Source organism: Ptychodera flava, chromosome 15 (genome assembly GCF_041260155.1).
Source record: "Ptychodera flava strain L36383 chromosome 15, AS_Pfla_20210202, whole genome shotgun sequence".
NCBI lineage: Eukaryota > Metazoa > Hemichordata > Enteropneusta > Ptychoderidae > Ptychodera > Ptychodera flava.
Window position 1 is genome coordinate 32,657,247 of NC_091942.1, and position 22,645 is coordinate 32,679,891.

Consider the following 22,645-nt stretch of genomic DNA (forward strand, 5'->3'; position numbering starts at 1 on the left):
AAACTGCCCAAGAATCTTGTTGAATTAAATGCGTGCAATAACTTAGAAATTGGTTATGTCAAATTATGCCTTTTAAAGGTCAATTGTGAGTAGATGTATCAATTGATGGTATTTTAATATGATAAACTGAAATAAAGATAGGTATAGCTGTAATTAGAATGGTTTATTAAATATGTGACTTAATAGTTGTACATGGATATGCCAGCATGAACGGGAGTAGATCTGGCATTTCTGGTTGAAAGGTGTGATGTTTGGCCATCTGTGAATAGATATTTGCTTATTTACAAAGAATAGCAAACTATCAGACAACTTACCATGTGTTGCTAACAGATATCTTACCCTGTTAATTTCACCTTGAAAATAGTCTTTACAATGTGGTATTAGAGGTAAAATTGCATATTTGCTAAGTTATCAAAATTGATTACATGACGAAAACACCAAGTTGCTATCAAAGCTTTGTAGTTCTGAATGGCACCCTGATGATGTCATATACAAATTTACATAAAATACTATTGCTGATATTAATACTATTATCTTCATTGACGTTATTGCCTGAAGCTCAAAACACGCTAATTGGAAGAGCAGTGAAATCTTGTATTTTTGTTGATATTGGCCTGATTGCAAAACTTTTTTGAGCAATGCAAATCAAATCAAATCTTTGAGTGCCAAAGTCAGTTTTTGTCAACTTTATAAAATATACCCCAGTCATTTTTTTCAGATTTTGGTAAAATTTTGATTAAAAAGTGTAGCCAATGAAATGTGATGCCCATTTGGTCAAAATTTATCAAAAAAATTTCAAAAAAATTCATAAAAATTAGTAAAACGTTGCACTAAAATTTTGGCGGGAAAAAATACAACGCTCAAAGGGTTAAATTAACTGCCAGTTAATAATTTGACTGGAGAAGATTCATGAGAAATCATAGCAGTTTGTTTACAAGTAGAAATTATAAGGCTAGTAAAGTGTGGATAGAAAAGACAAAGTGCTTAGTCATTATTTTTCCTGTGAAATTGACTTTATGTGCCTTTAAATGAAAGCTGGAAAGCTTTCTTTGCACTGTATCCAGTGCTCTGATTATCTTGGCTCTATTAATATAAAGTCCAATCTACAGTGTTTTGGATAAGAAAAATGAAGTTATTTAGTTGGAAAATCCCTGATGATGGAGATCCTAAATGGCTACCTTTTCCTTTCTTTTGGTGGGAAATCACATTTTCATGGAAGCAGGACATTGAACTCATGCTGCAATTTTACTTTCGAAAAGTGTTCCGTAAAACCTGTGGAATAGCCTAAAGGGGAAACAATCTGACAAACTGCATAATTTTTGTGATGTCACATTCCTGTTCATTGTAAGTCAGCTGGCATAGCTACACATAACTCTATGCATAGTTTCAGGAAAGTATTAATTTCAATTTTCCAGCAAAATATGAAAAACGTTGGGGTGGCTTTTTAATGGACAGTAACTGTGATTGTTCACAATCTGAAATGTGCTTTGACAATCACAAATATGCATGGAAATGAATATTAAATTTTGTTTATTTTAATCAATAAAATGAGGCTGTCATTTGAATATGCAAATATTCAGTGAGGTTTGAATAAAATTCTGCCACAGATGCCACAAGTAGTTGTGGCTGTGATTGGTTACTTCTGTCCAAGGCCAAGCAAGGTTTAAACCTTTGGTTGTTAAAAAGTAGCGTTTAGGGATTCATGCAGTCCGTAGCTGAGTCATAGCTGTTATGCTTCTAAAGGTTTAAAAAACATGCCATGTACTTTTAATGCTTTGAAAGATGCAATTGATCAATTCAACAATTTGTGTAGGTTGAATTTTATCAGGAGTGTCTAACTGCAATATTTTTCACAACCAACTGAGAGAAACTGCCTGAATAAATTTGCATAAATAGACTGAGTTAGCAAAGGAGATACGATCAAAGACGCACGTTAGACAAGTTGATAGATGGACAGGAGAAATATACTATTGAAAGTTCATGTCAGGGAAAAGTACAGTGTTCAGCAAGAAACAGCAGTTGGTCCACTTAGAGAGACATGACTGGCTGGTAAAATCACCGAGTCTGATGCAATTTATCAAAGTTGAATTCAATAACACCTGGCATGGAGTCGATGTAAAACCCAATCTGTGGAGTGTTATATTGGCATTTTTGAATTTATGGACAAAGGCAGTATTGCAGACATGCACAGCATGGTACCAGTAATGGTAATCATCAATCCGGTGTTTACTTCAGAATTACTTGGGACTAGTCAATTTCTGTTTTCAGATAGAGAAAATTGCATTCATCTGAAAACTCCGACTAGACGTAGTTTGCCTCAAATTTGATGCCAAGTCGTATCAAGATTTTTTTTAGTTTTTTTTCTCATGAGCTGGAGTTTTCTATAAATATTCTAGCAGCAAGATTAACGATTGTAATGGCAAGTGCCATTAATTTTTGGCAGACAGCGTAAATTCATTGTATTTGATACTGAAAGCACTGTGCGGTCTTTTCATTATTGATAAGTACAGCGCTAAGCCTAGATTATTTATAACCATTGAGTAACTTGCTATCTTATAACTTGATAAGCTCTGCATATTTTTGTTTGAGAATACTTTCGTAACTGCCATTCACTTTAACATTTATTAAAAATCTTAAGTGTATTTTTTTTCGTTGGAAATGGAGTCTTGCTGATTGCAAATTTCAATCTGAATTCTCCAAATGAAAACAGATGATGTCTGATCAACTTTGTTCAGCAAATGGTGTGCCCTGATGTTAAACAATTGCCATTTCACATTGCATATTAGCAATAATATTCTTGAAGAAAATCTAATCAGTCAAATCAAGCAGCAGGGTATAGTCTTAACTACCGCAAAGAAATTTCGAAATCGGTGTGAATTGAGCCCATTGCCGATAATGTATGTTTACTTTTTGATGGAATATTATTACAAGGTCAGTAGCTGTAACTTCTGATGTTTTTTTTCAATGGGACAAAAACCTATGAGTGACATTAAAAAAACCTGTGGAAAAAAATCAAAATTATAGCTACTGGCGCTTTAAACTTGTTCAGTCGAGTTAAATATTTGTATTTGAAAGGTTAAATGTTTTTCATTTGTGATGTTCTTCTGTTTCATTTTGGTGAAATGAACGCCATTGTAAAGTTTTTGAGATTCCAGTTAGTTAATGGTTTTCATTCTGATGTATCGTGTTTACATACTAAAATGGAAACAATACTGGTCAATTACTGTTTTCCCAACAATGCAATATATAAACCTGTGCAGCCAAGAATATAATTTCATGTGAATTTGCAATGTTGTAGATTTAAAAGTTGTCATTATATTCCATTCAATAGGCATTCCATGTGACTGAGGAGCAACATGAACACTTTCTGGCCAAGGCCTCTGAGGAACAGGTGTGTATTCCTTTATTATTCATGATTACTGATCGTTTGATATTGTGCAACCGTTTTGTTACTGCTCCACATCAAACCAGCAGCAAGTGTACAACGAGCTGAGGCAGTTTCTTTGGGTATCCTCATCATATTTTGAAAGAAAATGTATGCATAATGCTGTGCAAAGTGACATAGTGTCAGTCTTTCTCCATAGCTGCCAATGCTGCTGTGACAAATTTCACTGACAGATTACCTATAGTTTCCCCTAAATTCCCCTATGTCCTTTCTCTTCACAGTCACCAACTATCATCCTAAATGTAACAGTGATAGGTGCCAAAGACTTGGATGCCAAAGATGCCAATGGTAATTAATAATCTTTATATTTTTCCACAAAGAAGAAATATAACAAAAATTAATCATTCTTTTTAACTTTCTGTCAAAATGTGAATCAGTCAGTATGTAGCAGATTTGGTTTAAAATCAACACAAAAATACATAATTGTGTTCCAGTGGTCTCTCATTTTAAAATTACACAATTGTGTTAAAACATTCCATCCAAAATTAAGTTTTCCTTCATCTGCCAATAATCTTTTGTTGATAAGAGACAAACTACAAGGCTCCATCCGTGCTGTGAAAATTCATGCATTGTAGCAAGATCAGAAAATAATTTCTAAAATAAATGAATTACAAACACCAATAACGTCTAAATTTCACTGCTAAGCCCTTTCTTGAAGACATTAAGAAGCCATAGTGCATTTGATACAGAGAATGGCAATCATTTTTAATGTCATCAGCCACATTACGTATGTGATTTGTATTTATCAAAGCTATTCGTTGCCAAAACACGTACTTTCTTAGAATCCACTTTCAATAATTTTGCAGGATCATGGTAATCAAATACTTCTTTGACCAAGTGATGAAATTCAATCGGTTTCATGATTGCAGTTAGAAGGGGTACATAATGTTTGCTCCGATGCCATTCTGTCTGCATGTCACCACTTGACTTGTATTTTATCGCTGTTGGTTTTTTCCTCCCCTTCAAAAGGCTACAGTGACCCCTATTGCATGCTGGGAATCATGCCGGGTGCTGGGTTTGATGGCATTGCCGACTCAGATGAAGAGAAGGAAGACAAACCCAAGAAGAAGATGAGCCTGAAACACAGAGGAAGCAAAAAAGACAAACAGAAAAATAAAAGTACTAGTGTGCGAGATCAGCTGCCAGCTAAATTCATAAAAGTAACAGAGGTGAAACGAGAGACTCTAAACCCAGTTTGGAATGAAAAATTTCAATTGTAAGTCCTACTGGTCATACTTGTTTAAAAATATGACTTGGTTCTTTTTTATTTATTTTTAATAGTGCTCTTTTGGAATAGATTTCCAAACTTCAAAGAAAATCTGTCAAAGCTCCTCTAGAGCTTGTTGATACCAATTTTAAAACCTGCAGTGTATAGAGAAACTTTAGATATTTGTGACAAAATCACAATAGTGTAGCTTTACCCGCACAGAAAAAAACATAGTCACAGAGGAAAGTGGTAATTTTGAAATCCAAATATTTGCATGGTTACCATAGATATTTAGTCTCGATTATAAATAAGAGTGCTTTTAAATTTCCTTGAGCTTGCTACCTTGAAATTCAGGTCACGTGTATAGACTGTAAGATCAGAATAAAATTTGATATTGATGGTGACACTAGTGCAGGATTTGTGATTTTAAGTGTCTCTGTTGATATTTGAGCACTGGATCAACTCATTTCCTGGTTCTGAAGTGTTTAAGACTGGGAAGTTATGAAAAGGTCTTGACAAAGATCACAGCTACCGGTGCGCATGTTGTAGTATCAAATGCTGTCTGTTAATGCAGTGTTTCAAATGAATTGCCGGAAGCAGTTTTATGGAAATGAATAATGTATTACATAATGTAATTAAATCTCCAGTCTGGTTCCAGAATATCAAATGCACCAAGGTCAAACTTGTGAAATCAATCACATTGCTGGCCTTGCAAGATTTTTATATTAAAAACACTTTTTAGTTTCAGGCAGATCTTGGTATTGCTTTTGGGAAATCATGCAATCTTCCTTTCTGATTTAATATTTACAGCCCAATCGATGACATTACTGCTGATAAATTACATTTGGACATATGGTGAGTGTATGTTGTCATGCAAAACATTAATTCACATATGGTCACCTTGAATTTAAACAACACAGACTTATCAGAATAACTGCTAACGTCAAATAACATCATTTATCAGTGTACAGACTCTTACTTTTCATTTGCATACACATGCATACAAGATCTTTGTAGAACAGTTTGCATTTGATGCCCATGTATATCTGTCTGTCGAGTAGTGTTTGTTTATGTACGCATACATGTATGTCAGCCTATCTATCTGTATGTTGTTTGTCTATCCGTTGCAAAACTTGACAAGCTTTGGGTGTTCATATATTACCTTTTAGTATTTAATGTGTAAATGAATTACTAGCTTAGGATGGATCTTTAGCTCAAATAAACATTCTAAAATGAAATTAAGGTATTAAAATGAGTAGAAATATTGAAAATTTTAAATAATTGTAAATTTAGAAACCACTCTCTGTCTTTGATATTTGGTTTGTAACATACTTACCATAGGTGCAAAGTATGAACAGTGATGTGTAGATACTACTCTCTGCTTTGTTTATCACCAATAAGTAAATTATACCTTGACAATATCAGCATTATTATAGTAATTTCCATAATTTAATATCACAAAACATGTTCTTGATAAAGACAAGACTAGCTCCACCATTTATCAGCTGAAATTGTGGCATCAAGCAGGGAATTTATAAATAGTGTAAACCTTGGAAAGATGAATTTCAGTTTCAGCTTTCATGAAATCTTAATAATGTTGCAAGTTATTATGCAGGCATTTGCTACCCTTTTGACATGAAGCTTTTAAGGAGATTAATTTGGCAGGACAGTTTGATATTTGAGTAAATTTTTGAACCCAAATGCATCATGCATGGCGCCACTGTAATCCTCTTTACAACCTTGACAAAACTTTGTCCCAGGGATATTTAAACACTGGGATAGAAGACTGAATTTTGACTTGACTTATTGGCTTGCGTATCTAATCCTTTTCATAAAGTTTGTTCCGCATCATTGAAGGATTAAAAATTGACATGTCTTAATTTTTTGTGATTTCATCGTCAACCTCAATTCTGCTGGCTAACAATGGATAAATTCATTATATATACGGTATAAATTTGAAAGATTATGTAGAAGGCAAACATGTTCTTGTTTGTGTGTACATGATCACAAAGAGAGCAGACAGTATGTCTGTGAGTTACAAAAGTACAAATGGTGTTGCTATTGAAATTCTTCAAGTTTGACCCTTGAGTCAAAAAATGAAAAATAAAAAATATGTTGCTTGTATAATATATAATCAGGACAATTTTTTTTCACAAATTTCAGACTGCTTTGAGATTTTTCCCAAAATTTTGTTAGGAAACTAGCCAATGAAAAGTTATACACCTTTGGTCCAAAATTACAAAAAAAATTACAGAAAAATCATAAAAATTGCTCATAAATTTAGGTGGGACAAAATTAACAATTACTTTATGAATATGCTAATTAAGCTTTTAGTAGGTATCTTTTGAATGATCGTATGTGCTAAAAGGTAGAAATGACTGTATATCACCATTTCCAAATATGTCAAGTTTGGTGCTGAAATGAACCCTGATCATTTATCCTATCTGGTCATATTTATAGTCATCAGTTAGGAGAAATAGGTCATTTTGAAAAACATACAATATAACCAAAGTCCCATCCCATGTAATTTTCAAAGTTAGTAATTTGAAATACAAAAAAAATGCAACTCTGCAAGATTTGATTGTGGATGTTATGATATAGCATTTGATATTTGTTGTTACACATAATCAAATTCAACCTGAGTGTTCATTTTATTTTTTACAATATCATTTCAGTAACAGTAACTTGAATTTATTTGTTCTGGGTCTTTCTTCAGGGACCATGATGATGAGACATCTGTTTTTGAAGCTGCTAGAAAATTGAACGAAGGTGTCTGGCATCAAAGGAATGGGCAGGTATGTGTGGGTTTATTATAATATGATGCAATTGATGAGATGATCCGGATCTAGACAGCTCCAGACATCGACATCTCGATCAAATTTCAAGATGAGATAAAGTACACAGGATGATTGACAAACATCAGAGTAGGTAGAGTTCTTACTGAGATAAGGCTGGCATAAGGGTCAGATGGTTTCCTAAGTCATCAGAGTGATTGCTCTAGATTTTGCTCTGATCGTCGAAACGTTGAATAACTCTCTTTGTAGCCTTCGAAATTCAGCCTCAGAATCAAAAGAAATGAATGGCTCTCAGATAGAACTTGCAATGTTCGTATAGTCAGTGAGCCAGGTTGATGTAGTTTGCCTTCAGGCAACATTACAACAGAGATGTGACTGAACTGTATAGTCATATTCAAAATACTGTCTTCAATGCCAAATTTTTCACTGCTGACAGTGTGTTATCAGCTTTCTATTTTCAAATGGTTCATTGCCAAACATATCTCACCGTCCTTTCCCACCAGCTGCACACTATGAAACAGGCCATGTTTCTCAACACGTCAGAAAATATTTAGGGTAAATTTAAAATGGTTTTTGATCATTTCTTTCATTTTAATCACTGAGATAATAACTCAATCAATTTGACAAGTGTGTTCATTTCAAAGAAAGATGCACAGATACACATTTGTTTCTAAGAGTTGTAAAATTAAATTGTCCGTGGCCATCTGCTAATATTTGTGTGGTCATTTCTAAATTATGGCATCTCTTGTCAACTCGTCATGTTTTTTCAAGATTTCCTTAACAGAAAAATTACAATCGTCAACCCTAAATATTGCTGGGTGACTGATACAACCCAAGTTTATAGCGTTAATATACACCTTGACAAGTTTTCCCCTTATGTTTATCACTGACAGGTTTTTCAAGCAGATAGTGCAGTCAGCCCGTACAAGCAGCAAAGGCAGCGTTGATGATTTTCTAGGCTGTTTGAATCTAAACCTAGGTGTAAGTCTATACTCTAGCTGTTACAAGTAATGAGATTTCCTGCTAATGGACATGGAGGAAATTTTTCAAGGGATGCTTAATGGAGTCTCGAATACCTTTCTTCGTCATTTTCATTTGGTTGCCCAGGCGACAGAAGTCAATGACTTCCTCAACACGTTGTCAGCGTTGTTATAACACATGGGCTGTGCCTTTGTTTAACAAATTTTTTTTTGACAAGTTTGTTTGTTGATGTTCTATATGAATGCTGGTCTGAGCATTGTTTGATGTGTGAAAAGAAAAGAGAATGTATCAAATTTTGAAAACATGCCTTTTTTATGAGTACGTATGTATTCAAAGCATTGATCATTACTTGGCACTGCATGATTTTTCCTGATGTATGTTTGCATGACACAGTTTGATCTAAAAATATTGATTTTGAAAATTCTACAAGATTCGAATATAATATATTTTCCACATCTGCTGCCAGACAGAATGAGAAAAATTACCTATGCAGCCAAATCCACTGGGAAACATTCCAAATCCGATGTGTAATCAATTTTTTGACAAAAATCCCACGGTAATCTAAATGTCAATATCATTAGCAAGTGAAATGGAATGGTCCTTGCTTCACGGAACGATTGTACTTATTCAAAAAGAGTACTACGTCTCATCTCTTGTTTTTCCTCATGCAAAACATATAAATAGAATAATTATAAAATGAGGGCTCATCATCCTGATAGTTAGGTGTGATTTTAGATTTGAAAAGTGACAAATTTAAATTAGTGTGACTCCCACTCCGTAAAAAGTGTTCAATAACAAACAAAAGATCACCAATGGTCTTATGTTCAGTGTCATTCTTCATACTCACTATGTAGTGAGAACGATAATAAAAGATATTTTCTGATCACTGCAAAGCCTGTATATAGTTTGTAGCACTTCTCAAGACAATGAGTTTACAAGATCATTTTCTTGATGTTCCCATTTATGTTCCTTTTATTTTCAACAAACACAAAAATGTCATTTGATGGACCACAAAGAAATACACTCCTTCAATAAATTGACATAAAGGGAATTTCAGATGCTGTGTATCCTGAGAAGGATATATTTATATTGAACTTTTATACACTTGAGATGATAAACAGGAGGCATACTGGCACCCATAACTTACACCAAAATCAGTTTTAAGGGTCTAATTGTCATGGTTATTTATGTATGGAGTCTTAAATCCATGAAGACCATGATGAAGACAATAAAAAATACATAGCCTCTCAGATGCTTCAGAGTAACCATAGCAACAGGTTACTTGTTTCATGCAGTATTAAGTAGTGCGTATGATGTAATTTTCTCCTTCAAGTCTGTAAAACGTTCAATTTTCTCCGTGATTGTGTCTAATATATTCCACTTATCCTCTCCAATATGTGTTAGCAGTGTGTTTTCATCAAGTTTCAGCTCGCTACACTGAATATTGTAATTTTACACCCACAAAACTTATATGATGTTAGCATATTTCTGACTGTTCCAGAATACTAATTATGCATGACAAGGCTGCACTGTTTAAGAAATAGAAAACAGGGTGTAAACCATTAGAATTTCCTTTTAAATAATGACAGTCTCAATCAACATTTTTTATATATAATTATTGTAACCAGTTATTTTTCCATTTTTTGCACACTATTAGTGTAACCAGCTATTTCTTACGACTGAAATCAATAATGTTTTGGTAATATGCTGCAACAGGCTGTGCCCTCATTATGTCTGAAAGGAGATGTGAAAAATTGCAGACCGGCTTCATGTGTGTTGTTGCACTCTGTCAGCTTAATTTCATTAGGTTAAAACGTTTGGGAGAGAATGTGATATTTCAAGTGATTTTTTTTCCATGGAATATCACTTTGTACACAGCTTTCTTCAATAATGGAGTGACTAACATTCTCTGGTCTCTGTTTGACAGGATATTCCATCCAGAGGTACAGATAAGTGGTATGAACTGGAGGGAAGAACTTCAAAATCCAATGTTCAGGGTCAAATCAGGCTCAAAATTAATCTCTCAACTGAACAGGTAAGGAATACAAGACAGTACATGAGCAAAAATAAAACTTGTAGTTGCCATGCATTTGTTTGTAAATTCAGTAATTTCTTGATCAGAGTTGAAGTCACAACCTACGTTACCTACTCATCCAGCAAAGAAGTCAGTGATAAATGCCACTCACCTGAGAGACTCAGTAAAACTGATAGGCAGTGAGCTTTTCCTACTGTAAATTGTATATATGTTCACGTATGCATTATATCATGTATTTCCGAACAAACAAAATTATTTCAATAAAAGATGGTGAGTGTTTGTTTCTGCTATTCACCTAAGTTAATAAAATCAATGCTTTCTTTACAATGAGCCTTTTACATCACTTGAACAGAGACCAGCAGAAACTGAGCGTTGGACGGCCATCACAGCCCATCAGACCATTCTTGAAAAATTTGTAGAGTATGAGCTGCAAAGACACGCATCAAAGTCTTACACTTGGGATGGCAGGCTCAGCTCCGTTGCGGATACAATTCTACATCAGCATGCCTTACAAAATGACATCACTGACGCAGAAGAAGCTGTGTGGTAAGTCTGTCCACAAAATGAACTTTCACACCAGTGCTGAAATTAAGTTGTCTACAATCTGTTGTATGTCGCAGATTGTACCATTTGGATCTAAGATCTGAAGCAGAAAGTTAATTATGATACTGCGAGTGGTACTTTCTTCTACACATGTATATAGAAAAGTTCAAATATTTGATATTGTGGGAAACATTCTTGTTTACATAACTTAGGCCAGCAGGAGTATTTCTCATCTATTGTTGTGGGAAACAACGTGGAGAGAGAACTTGATTTATGGTTATGTTGAATTAATTCTTGACTTGCAATGTAAAAAAGGTCAATGTGTTGTTATCAATCATGATGACTACAGTATTATGGCATTCAGTAATTTCTAGAAAGATCTACAGCTGTAAGGCAGCTTATGGAACACCCAGTGTGTCGGGTACTGCTGGTAATGCCTTCGTATGTCAAGGTTATAGTTGTAGTTAAATATAATAGTTTTTTCTCCATTCATTGGATCATAAATTGGTCAAACATGAAATTTATAGTTGCTCAGACATGAAAAGCTTTTTGAATTCAAAATATTTTAAATTTTAAAAAAAAAATTTTAAATTAACCCTTTGAGTGCTGTAATTTTTCCCACCAAAAGTTTGGTGCAACATTTTACCAATTTTTGGGAGTTTTCATAATTTTTTTGTTAATTTTAAACAAAATGGACATCACATTTCATTGGCTACAATGTTTTATCAAAATTTTGGCAAAATTCTGACCAAAAACATTACTTGCTTATATTTTAGAAAGGCAATAAAAATTGACTTTGGCGCTCAAAGGGTTAAATGTTGAGAATATATATTGGTATTTCAGCAGGTATTGACATAGATGTTGAGGCTTTCTGTGTTTTTTTACAGTCAAAAGTGAGTTATAAATAACTGAGATCACATAATTTGCTGATAAAATCTCCAGTAGAAAGTTAATGACATATTATTGCCAGGGTTCTTGTCATGGCAGCAGCGTATGTTTTCCTACAGAATGCAATTATCTGTGTTGACAGAAGAACAAGGGGTTCTGATGCAATCGTTTGCTTCATATTATCTTTTACAGTGGCTCTTAAACCTGGCTAGATCACTTTTAATGACTTGACTATTTTACAGACATTAGCAAGACCCCTATCCCAGCTTGTTGTAAACAAAAGAAGTACAAAGCAATCACAGATAAGATGGCTAGAATGATTAAAGTCCAATTAACATCTGATAGTGAAAAGTTAGAGTCTCATAAATGCCACTTACAATCTATCCTTCAATTCCACAGCATACATGTATGTTTGTGAACAAATACCTTGGGTTGACTCTGACTCAAAACGAGTTGACATTTCAGATATACAGATTGTGCTAACCTTTCATACATGCACAGTAGTAAAAAGTATCTAACACTGCTGGCAAATGTCAGTAATTATCTGCAGATTGAGTTCCACCCACACAGGTCAACTAGAACAGCACTACTCTGTCCACAGTGTTTATGATAAGGGAAATGTAACTTGCCGAAACAACTAGTGAACCTTGTCCAAATAATAAATGTCTTTGTGGGACACTGCTGTCATTATGGATTTAACATTTCTTAATCTCCATTGATTTTATATCCATTTCTCAAAAGGAGTGCCTTTTTGTTGACTTACATCAAGCACTGGACGTCATACCAAGAAGGCACTGGGTTTAATGTCATGTTCTAGATAACATACACACTTGATTTGTCACCAAAAAAGGTAGCAGGTATTCTTCAAACAGCATAATACTGATGCTGACTTGACAAACATCCTTGAGTCTGCAGGTTTAATTCACAAAATAATCTGAGAGTTTTCACTTGAAAAACTACATTAACACCAGTAAATAATCTAGTTATTGAAAACAAAGAAGCAAATGGTTTAATTAATAGCCAGAAAGAGGTACAAGTAACTGCTTGAATAGTAATTTATAAACAAAAGTGTGTGGATGCATCAGAAAAAGTTACCCTGTGCAGGTCTAGTCACAACCCTCCTATATATATAGGTCTGTGTCAGCAGAGATAGCACAGATAGAGCTTTGACCATAGCTCTTTCTAAACTGCTGTCAGACCACTAGTTTACAGTGCTATGTATAGGGTTGTTGCAGGACCTAAGATTTCTCTGCCAGTGTCTGTATCTAACTGACATTTCTGACGGGTGACAGGGTCTAGAATTTTTTTCTTTCACAATAACATACATGCATGTCATCACATGTATTGTACTGATATCATCAAAGTGGCACATTTAAAATATACACCCTTGAAAATTTGTAAATTTACAGATCCCATGTCAGGCCCAGTAAAATTAATATGGAAACACAGCTGTTCATACAACTTTATTCATCATCATCTGGCCCTTGTACACAGCACTAGATGCAGTCAGAATTTCCTATGCTGTGGATACATCAGAAATTGCACCACTCCATACACTTCTGTACTATCAGATCTATTTCAGGTCTGTGCACAAAAAGCTCTGAATCTGTCCGACTGTTCAGAAACTGCAACACAGGTTATTTCTCAGGTCCTGTTTCAGGCACATATCAGACCCTGCTGAAGGCATGTCCAGAAATCTACCTGTGATTTTCTAGCTTGGTATAAGAACTCTTAGACATTTTTACATTAACCCTTTGAGTGCCATAGTCTATTTTTGTCCTCCTTAGAAAATAAACTCCAGTCAATTTTCCTCAGATTTTTGCTAAAATTTTGAGAAAAAACTGTAGGAAATGAAATGTGATGTCCATTTGGTCCAAAATTATCAAAAAATTACAGAAAAATTCAAAAAAATTACTAAAATTTTGCACTAAAATTTTGGTGGGAGAATATTACAGTGCTCAAAGGGTTAATACTACATAAAAACCCTTGATGTGTAATGTCATTATTTTTTCCCATTGTTATGGGGATTTTTTATTCATGTCTGGAAGAACAGTAGAACAGTTACCAGACCAAGAATACTTCTTTAAATTCAATGTTATTGATTCCTTATCATGGTGACAGTTGCAGATAAGTCCTGTATATTTCCTTGCAGTAATTGGTTAGCTTACAGTAAAGAACACATGCATCATCCTCTGGACTATGCATTTCTATACAAGCTGCTCAGAAGCATAGACAAACTGTGGGCGCCTACATTGTTGTCCAAGGAATATGTAAGTATCCCTAAAATCATGCTGTATAAAACTATAGGGTATTATAGTTCTGGTGTGTCTACTTCTAAGACAAAGCCAGACTTGAATGGTGAGTGCTTTCAAAAGCTGACAAACACATGAATACAAGCTATTGCAATGTTACAAAGCTGCTCTGAGTCAATTAAGTAAGTATTTAGTACTGTTATCGACTGGTGGGCTAAGATAAAAACAAAAGTCCCTCACATTTTTCAACTATAGGGGGCCAGAGCTTTGTGCAGTTCCTGCAATGTCCAATCGCTGCACTCCATAAACAATACTTTTTCTATCATATGAATTCCACAAAATGTTTACCAGTTAATCCAAAGATATATTTTTACTGTTAAAATTGCTGTTTTAATTATCATTTCCATTATGTACACAACTCTCTAGTACTGCACTCTTGTGGAAGAAAGAAAAAACTATTATAATGCTTCTGTGTACTTTCCGAGCTCATCTTGATAGATGTTGTTGAACTGCACCTATTCATGGATTTAACAACTAGCATCATTGAAGAATACATTTACATATACATATTGATTTTTGAAATTATAGGTTTAAGGATATCATGGAAAAGAACCAATGTATGTTAGGTTTCTACTAACAAGGGCTATTTTACTAAGACTGATGTGCCTTCGCTTCAAAAATATCAAATCAATCAGAAAAGATTTCAATATTTCCTAGACTAATGCTCTTTATAATTTTGATATTTTCACGACTCAGGATGATATGCTGGCCAATTCCTTCTGCTCATTCATTGATTTCTGTCTTGGACTTCTACGGAAGCAGAGAGATCTCTTCCCACCAGCAAATAAAGCTGCCTACTACAGACTGGAATATTTACTGATGTATGTACCACTCTACTCGTGTGTTTTCTTTGTTCTTTTATGATACCTTTCTTAATGATTCTTTGATTGCTGTGACGCTGTTTATTACGCCAACCAATCTGCATATTTCAATCATGTTTATGATAATCACATTAAGGTGGTCAGTGCCTCGAAAGTGAAAGACTTCAACTTTTGCTCAAACTTTTCTCAATGAAACCTTCAACCATTCTCTTACCAATCAAGAATGAAAATCAGGGATCACCATGCAAAGTGTGGTACTGGAGTAACAAATTACTTGATTTTAACCAATATTAGAAATTCAAAATGGCTGCCATCCCTGTGTGAACTCCAATGTGGGGAAAAACAAGATTTTCTGAGATGGTTAAAATTTTTCTTACTCCAAGAGCTTTAAATTGAGCCCCAACAAGTGGTAGATCAGACAGATTTGTATAAATTTGGGAGTCCGAATATCTGTGCCTAAGGCACATTCTACCATAAGGAAATAGTCATGTAACTTGGATAAATTTGAGAATACGACGTGATTGGCAGTGGATGAATTTGAGAATACGACGTGATTGGCAGTGGATGAATTTGAGAATAAGACATGATTGGCAGTGGATGAATTTGAGAATACGACGTGATTGGCAGTGGATGAATTTGAGAATAAGACATGATTGGCAGTGGATGAATTTGAGAATAAGACATGATTGGCAGTGGATGAATTTGAGAATAAGACATGATTGGCAGTGGATGAATTTGAGAATAAGACATGATTGGCAGTGGATGAATTTGAGAATAAGACATGATTGGCAGTGGATGAATTTGAGAATACGACATGATTGGCAGTGGATGAATTTGAGAATACGACGTGATTGGCAGTGGATGAATTTGAGAATACGACGTGATTGGCAGTGGATGAATTTGAGAATAAGACATGATTGGCAGTGGATGAATTTGAGAATAAGACATGATTGGCAGTGGATGAATTTGAGAATAAGACATGATTAGCATCGTATGAATTTGAGAGTAAGACATGATTGGCAGTGGATAAATTTGAGAATAAGACATGATTGGCAGTGGATGAATTTGAGAATAAGACATGATTAGCATCGTATGAATTTGAGAATAAGACATGATTGGCAGTGGATGAATTTGAGAATAAGACATGATTGGCAGTGGATGAATTTGAGAATAAGACATGATTGGCAGTGGATGAATTTGAGAATAAGACATGATTGGCAGTGGATGAATTTGAGAATAAGACATGATTGGCAGTGGATAAATTTGAGAGTAAGACATGATTGGCAGTGGATGAATTTGAGAATAAGACATGATTGGCAGTGGATGAATTTGAGAATAAGACATGATTGGCAGTGGATAAATTTGAGAGTAAGACATGATTGGCAGTGGATGAATTTGAGAATAAAATGGATTGATTTCTCAAGTGAATTTGTAATGCCAATATGGACAAGACTAATTCAGCTGTTTTTGTATTTAATGTCTGATGTCAGATGTCTAGACCTGATCTACAGCATGAAATTTTTCAAGAAATGCTGTCCTTTCAAAAAGGAACTCCACAGGGAAATTATCGATATCATCAAGGTAAGGCACAGCTATTTCACAGACAATAAAATATACACTCATGAGATATGTTTTTACATCGGTTTGTTTAGATGTTGGAATTTGCAATTTATCTTCATGTATATGTGCACGTTCTCTCACCTAGAAATTCCCTTTTATTGGTATTTTTCTAAAGCAATGCTCTTTACTATGCTCTTGCGTATTAAAAATGGTCTCATATGTGGTAAATTTCCACATAGTATGCTATGAAGGGCTATTGCGAAAGTGTGCAGATTTGAAATAGACAGTCCAAAGGATGTAATTCCAGAACATGATATTTTATTTTGTACATCTCTACATCTCCCTAAAAGGCTGTTTTTATCTTATTTGTTTATATATAATCAGATGACCATTTTGACACGAGTTGAATGTTGCTCTTTCATCTTGTTGTTGAAGAAGCACAGGTGTCCAGATTGTAAGTCTGCAGAGTCATATAATTTGGGGTTTTGATAGTATTAATGATGAGCTACCCTTGGTGTTTTCTAACTTCTAATACTTGCATGTGTGTGTGTATACATGTACAGAAAGGAACGGTAGACTGGTACGAGACAGTCTATGCTTTGGCAGAGCCACAGGTCCAGTCTGAAGAGGAACAAGTGACAAGTCTGGTGTCTCTGACTAACACACTGAATACTGATATGCAAAGAGCTGTCAAGTATTACCATAAACTCTACCAGAATATCGTCAAAGTGGATTACTTCACCATCACTTACAAACAGCTTGAGAAACTGGTGAGCATGACGTCACTGTCTCATTAAAACCTACAAACTGTTTTCAGCGGAAAGACATCATAATCACTGTTGCCTATTTTTTTTTTCTGAATTTGCAAATGGTTATTGATAATTTGTTGAAAACATTTACAAATTTGGCAAATTCAAATGTTCACTTATTGTCTTGCCATTCTAATGAAATTACTCCACAACAGATAACATTTATAGACCGTTGGAGTGGTAAATTAGTCCCCGAGGACGAAGTCCGGCGGGGACATATAGATTGGGTCCCGTCCGTCCGTGCGCCCGTCCGTCCGTCCGTCCGTGCTTCCGTCCGTCCGGAGCCGTTTCTCAGACACTGCTGAACCAATTTTGTTCAAACTTGGCACAAAGGCATAGCACTATGACCTACAGATGCAAATCAATTTATTTTGCGATACGATTCAATATGGCCGCAAGGTGGCCATATTTTTGCGATTTTTCATGTCTTTGAACCATAACTCAAACATCCTTGAACCGATTCTGTTCAAACTTGGCACAAAGGCATAGCACTATGACCTACAGATGCACATTGATTTATTTTGCGATACAATCCAATATGGGCGTGAGGAGGCCATTTTTTTGCGATTTTTCGTGTCTTTGAACCATAACTCAAACATCCTTGAACCGATTCTGTTCAAACTTGGCACAAAGGCATAGCACTATGACCTACAGATGCACATTGATTTATTTTGCGATACAATCCAATATGGGCGTGAGGTGGCCATTTTGTTTGCGATTTTCGTGTCTTTGAACCATAACTCAAACATCCTTGAACCGATTCTGTTCAAACTTGGCACAAAGGCATAGCACTATGACCTACAGATGCACATTGATTTATTTTGCGATACAATCCAATATGGGCGTGAGTGGCCTTTTTGTTTGCAATTTTTCATGTCTTTGAACCATAACTCAGACATCCTTGAACCGATTCTGTTCAAACTTGGCACAAAGGCATAACACTTTGACCTACATATGCATGTCATATTATTTCGCGATACGATCCAAAATGCGTGAGGCGGCCATTTTGTTGCGATTTTTTCATGTCTTTGGACCATAACTCAAGACATCCTTGAACCGATTTTGTTCAAACATGGCACAAAGGCATAACACTTTGGCTTACATATGCATGTCATATTATTTCGCGATACGATCCAAAATGCGCTGAGGCGGCCATTTTGTTGCGATTTTTTCATGTCTTTGAACCATAACTCAAATATCCTTGAACCGATTTTGTTCAAACATGGCACAAAGGCAAAGCACTATGGCATACATATGCATGTATCAATTAACCTTGCGATAGGAGCCAATATGGCTGCAGAACTGCCATTTTGTAGGAATTTTGCATGTCTTTGAAGCTTAATTCAAAGGTCATTACACCGATTTTGTCCAAACTTGGCACAAAGATCATGCACTATGGCATACATATACATATCAATGTACTTCGTGACATGTTCCAATATGGTTGCCAGATTGTCATTTTTCCCCAATATCGCTGCCAGATGGTCATTTTTGGATTTCTTCATGTCTTTGAGGCTTAATCATATGCAAATATTCCTTATCCAATGTTGTTGAGACTTGGTACAAAGATAAAGTACTATGGCATACATATGCATATCTACTAATTTTGTGCTATGATCCATATGGTCAATAGACAGCCATTTGATTTCAATTTTGGTGTGATTTTTTATGTCTTTGAAACATAAACATAGGTCACTGTCCTTCGATGGACTGATTTTGTTTAAACGTGATATGGCTGCATTCTTGTGCACATTAATTTGTTTCATTATATGATCCGAAATGGCTGATTACAACAACATACCCGATCCCATACCATTTCTAAAATTCCACCAAACCATGTGTATAGTTATGTGTGATGTAATCAAAAGTTCCTTCAATGGTCATTACCGGCAGAGATGGGTCAATTTTATTGAACGTTCCTCAGATTACTTTATTATGCAAGTCACAGGCCTGATGCACCTGTTGCATCAATGTCATTCCACAGCTACCTAGACCACAGCTACCTAGACACCAAAGATTATAACAAAATGGACAAGCGAGGACTGTGTCATCAACGATGACTCGTTTATTTACCCCCATGCAGTTCAGACAAAATTCTGTGGCAGTTTCTCCAATGCTGACAGCATTTTTCATTGAAATGATTTTATTTTGCTGTCAATCAGATAGCAGAGGATGTAAGCAGAGCAATGGAAGAAGTCAACAGAAACATCAAATCCCATGATGCAAAGGATGATGATTACAGTGTGGGCACATCATTGTTTGAACTGTACCTAGCTCTCAAAGAGCTCCTCTCATATAAACAATATCTTTCACCAAAGTGAGTTGTACCATAATTTTGAGGTTATTTCCTTTGTTTCAAATGTTTACTGTCGTATATAGAAGCCTTTTGGAAATCTTGTGTTATCATGCAAGCAAGTGTAGAACTGTTTATTCAGTAACTTGAGTTTGAAATGCAAGTTTTAGTTTGTCAAGAACTTTGGTGCCACCAGTTGGGTTCGACATCAACCATCTGTAACATCTGTCATGTCTTACCAATCTCTGACTGTTCTCTCATATAGAAATCAAAGCCTAAGTCACCCAATATCTACTGTTGATCCAGCCCCTGTCATATATGGCCTGTAAAATTACTTTGGTTTGTGTATTATTTTGCAGTGATGCTAAAAACTTGGCACTGGCCAATTTCCATGTGTGGTTTAAGTACTGTGTGCAACGATGGCTGGAGATTGCACAGAGCAAAGCCCTGAAACGAATCAAGAAAGCTGTGGAACTAGACAAGGTAAAGCCACTCACCAAAATAAGGGGAGAAAATCAACAACAAACAAATAAACAGTAGCATGCTGTATGTACAATTCTTGCAAAGCATCTGTATCGGCCATGTTGGCTTCTTTTTTCGATCCTGAACAAAAGTGATGAGCTAAAAGTCCGATGAAAAATCCCTGACACAGGAAATAATCAAAAGCAAATGTCTCAACCAATATCTTGAGATTTTTTCAGATCCAGTTAAGCATTCATTTGTTAATGAAATGTGCTGATTTTTATAATCATCGTCATGTAAAACAAGACCACTTCAACTGAAATTTGAAAACTATCTGACATCTTTAAACAATACGCCAAATGCAAACAATACATACATTCCTGTACAAAAGTTGCATCTTTTTTCCCTGATGAACAGAACAATCAATAAAATAAAATAAAATAAAATTTATACTTTTCTAATTTTCTAATTTTCTGAATTAATAAAATTCTAATTGACATTAATTACCACAACATTAAACATGCATTTTAAATATCAATAGATATGACAAGCCTTTCTGATTAGTTTTAACCTTTCATTATCTCTTTTATTGATTTTTGCTGCGTGGATGAGCAGAAGGTAACACTTATTTGATGTCATCACTGACTTCAAAAATAATCTATTTAATAATAATCTATATGTATAATACAGGATACCTTTATTTAATGTAAATGTGTGTCTTTCACAAACATCCACACCCACCAAACACTCCCCCTTCCTTCCCAACATGCATACATAGTAGACTTTCATTGTCTCTGTGCCCGGTGGTATATGAATAGTTTGGTTTCTGTGTTCAAAGTAATGATTGTCATTTGTGTTTTGTCCTCTGTCTAATGAGAAGAACGTCTAATAATATTACCAGGTGTTTTATTGATATTAACACATTGTTTTTATTTTTAGATGTTGCATCCTGTCAGATCTTTCAAAAGACAGTTGTGCCAAACATGTGAGCAGCTTTTAATAATAAATGTGTAAATGTCAAATGGCTTTGATATTATTAGTTTGGACTGACTGTGATGTTTTTCTTTGCATACACAGATATCGCTGGTCGATTCACTTGTCAAACATAGCACATCAGCTGTTGATACAAGCTGCTGTTTTGCCCAGGTATTCAACATACGAGGAATTGTTCATCAATTTTGAAAATTGTGTTGAGGTTTTTGCCAAAACCTCTTGTTTTGTGAATTTATATTCATCCAAAAGTTACCGATTACTCTGTAGTACAGTTTCAGGCAATAAGAATATGTCAAGATTGTGAACTATGCAGTCTTTGTTAATGTAGGCTTTTTGTGTTTTTTTCTTTTGAGAAATACCAATGTTTCACTTTAACAGCACTGCATCGGAAAAGTGTTTCGTAGCTGATCGAATTACAGGGATATGACACAAAATTCATTGCTGATATACTGTACAAGAAGGAAAATTGTGTATTGTATTCAAAACAGCCAAATTTAGAAACTTAAAGGTCTTGAAAATCTGTAAGTCATGAGTTTGCCCTGTTTGATACCCTTTATTGCTTTTCATATGACAATACATGCCATTGTGTGAGTAAATTGTGATCGAGATTCAACCTGCTTTTTTTAAACAAAAAACTTTTCTTTGAACAGTATTTACTGTTGTTTTAATTTCTAACATGTAATATATAGTAGACATCAAATTTAATAGTGTGTCTCATATCGTGAGATGACAATAAACTAATTTTAATTGATATCATTGATCAGATCCGTGAGTTTTGGCAGAAGCTAGACTGGCCGGATGTGACAGGATCTTATGCATATGTAACAAGAGTCACTGACGTGAGTGCTTACATATTATTTTTAAGTTCTATAAATATTAAATTAAAATTTCTCCAGGTGATATTTCCTGTCATATGGAAAAGCTTTTAATATAATAAAAAACAGACTACAAATATGACCAAAAGAACACAAAAAATGGTCATGTTGTCCCTCTTAATCTCTTTTTATCTATTATTCATGGATATTACATGTAACATTTGAGTGACATGCAATGTCCATCTGGTGATTGGTGTACATTTGAGTGACATGCGATGTCCATCTGGTGAATGACATTTGAGTGATTTGCAATGTCCATCTGTTGATTGGTGTACATTTGAGTGATTTGCAATGTCCATCTGTTGATTGGTGTACATTTGAGTGACATGCGATGTCCATCTGATATTGCAGGATATCTCTAAAGGTGCTACTTACTATGCGGATGTCATGCATGAGAAACTAAAGAAACATGGGTATTTTACAGATGATGGACAGTTTGATGTCACTGAACAGGTGAGTGACCCATAACACTTGCATTTACAAGGGTTCATGTTTGAAACAGCAGTGTCAAATGAAAGTGTAATATTTGGCAGTGTTTTGAGTATTTGTTTTTGTTTTAAATTTGGAATTGAGCTGACAAAGGCATGTTGAATGTCTTGTATGTGTTCTAGAAGGGCATAAAGTCA

At 35.0% G+C, this 22,645-nt stretch overlaps 2 protein-coding genes across 5 annotated transcripts in view; both read left to right on the top strand.

The window, feature by feature from the left end:
• Positions 1 to 4,665, top strand: part of LOC139150778 (BAI1-associated protein 3-like) — a 30,481-nt gene extending 25,816 nt beyond the window's left edge. Inside the window, exons 5-7 of the mRNA XM_070723172.1 lie at positions 3,332 to 3,391; positions 3,667 to 3,733; positions 4,415 to 4,665. Coding sequence (XP_070579273.1) covers positions 3,332 to 3,391; positions 3,667 to 3,733; positions 4,415 to 4,665 — 378 coding nt within the window. The remainder of the gene's footprint in view (positions 1 to 3,331; positions 3,392 to 3,666; positions 3,734 to 4,414) is intronic.
• The window catches only part of LOC139151918 (BAI1-associated protein 3-like), a 149,260-nt gene that overhangs the window by 115,819 nt on the left and 10,796 nt on the right, over positions 1 to 22,645 (top strand). For all 4 annotated transcript variants that reach the window (XM_070724966.1, XM_070724962.1, XM_070724965.1 and 1 more), the window contains exons 5-21: positions 3,332 to 3,391; positions 3,667 to 3,733; positions 4,415 to 4,661; positions 5,463 to 5,507; positions 7,369 to 7,447; positions 8,341 to 8,428; positions 10,356 to 10,463; positions 10,816 to 11,009; positions 14,047 to 14,164; positions 14,903 to 15,027; positions 16,518 to 16,608; positions 17,151 to 17,357; positions 19,559 to 19,713; positions 20,049 to 20,172; positions 21,229 to 21,297; positions 21,909 to 21,983; positions 22,371 to 22,472. In XM_070724966.1, coding sequence (XP_070581067.1) covers positions 7,440 to 7,447; positions 8,341 to 8,428; positions 10,356 to 10,463; positions 10,816 to 11,009; positions 14,047 to 14,164; positions 14,903 to 15,027; positions 16,518 to 16,608; positions 17,151 to 17,357; positions 19,559 to 19,713; positions 20,049 to 20,172; positions 21,229 to 21,297; positions 21,909 to 21,983; positions 22,371 to 22,472 — 1,464 coding nt within the window. In that variant the 5' untranslated portion in view covers positions 3,332 to 3,391; positions 3,667 to 3,733; positions 4,415 to 4,661; positions 5,463 to 5,507; positions 7,369 to 7,439. The remainder of the gene's footprint in view (positions 1 to 3,331; positions 3,392 to 3,666; positions 3,734 to 4,414; positions 4,662 to 5,462; positions 5,508 to 7,368; positions 7,448 to 8,340; positions 8,429 to 10,355; positions 10,464 to 10,815; positions 11,010 to 14,046; positions 14,165 to 14,902; positions 15,028 to 16,517; positions 16,609 to 17,150; positions 17,358 to 19,558; positions 19,714 to 20,048; positions 20,173 to 21,228; positions 21,298 to 21,908; positions 21,984 to 22,370; positions 22,473 to 22,645) is intronic.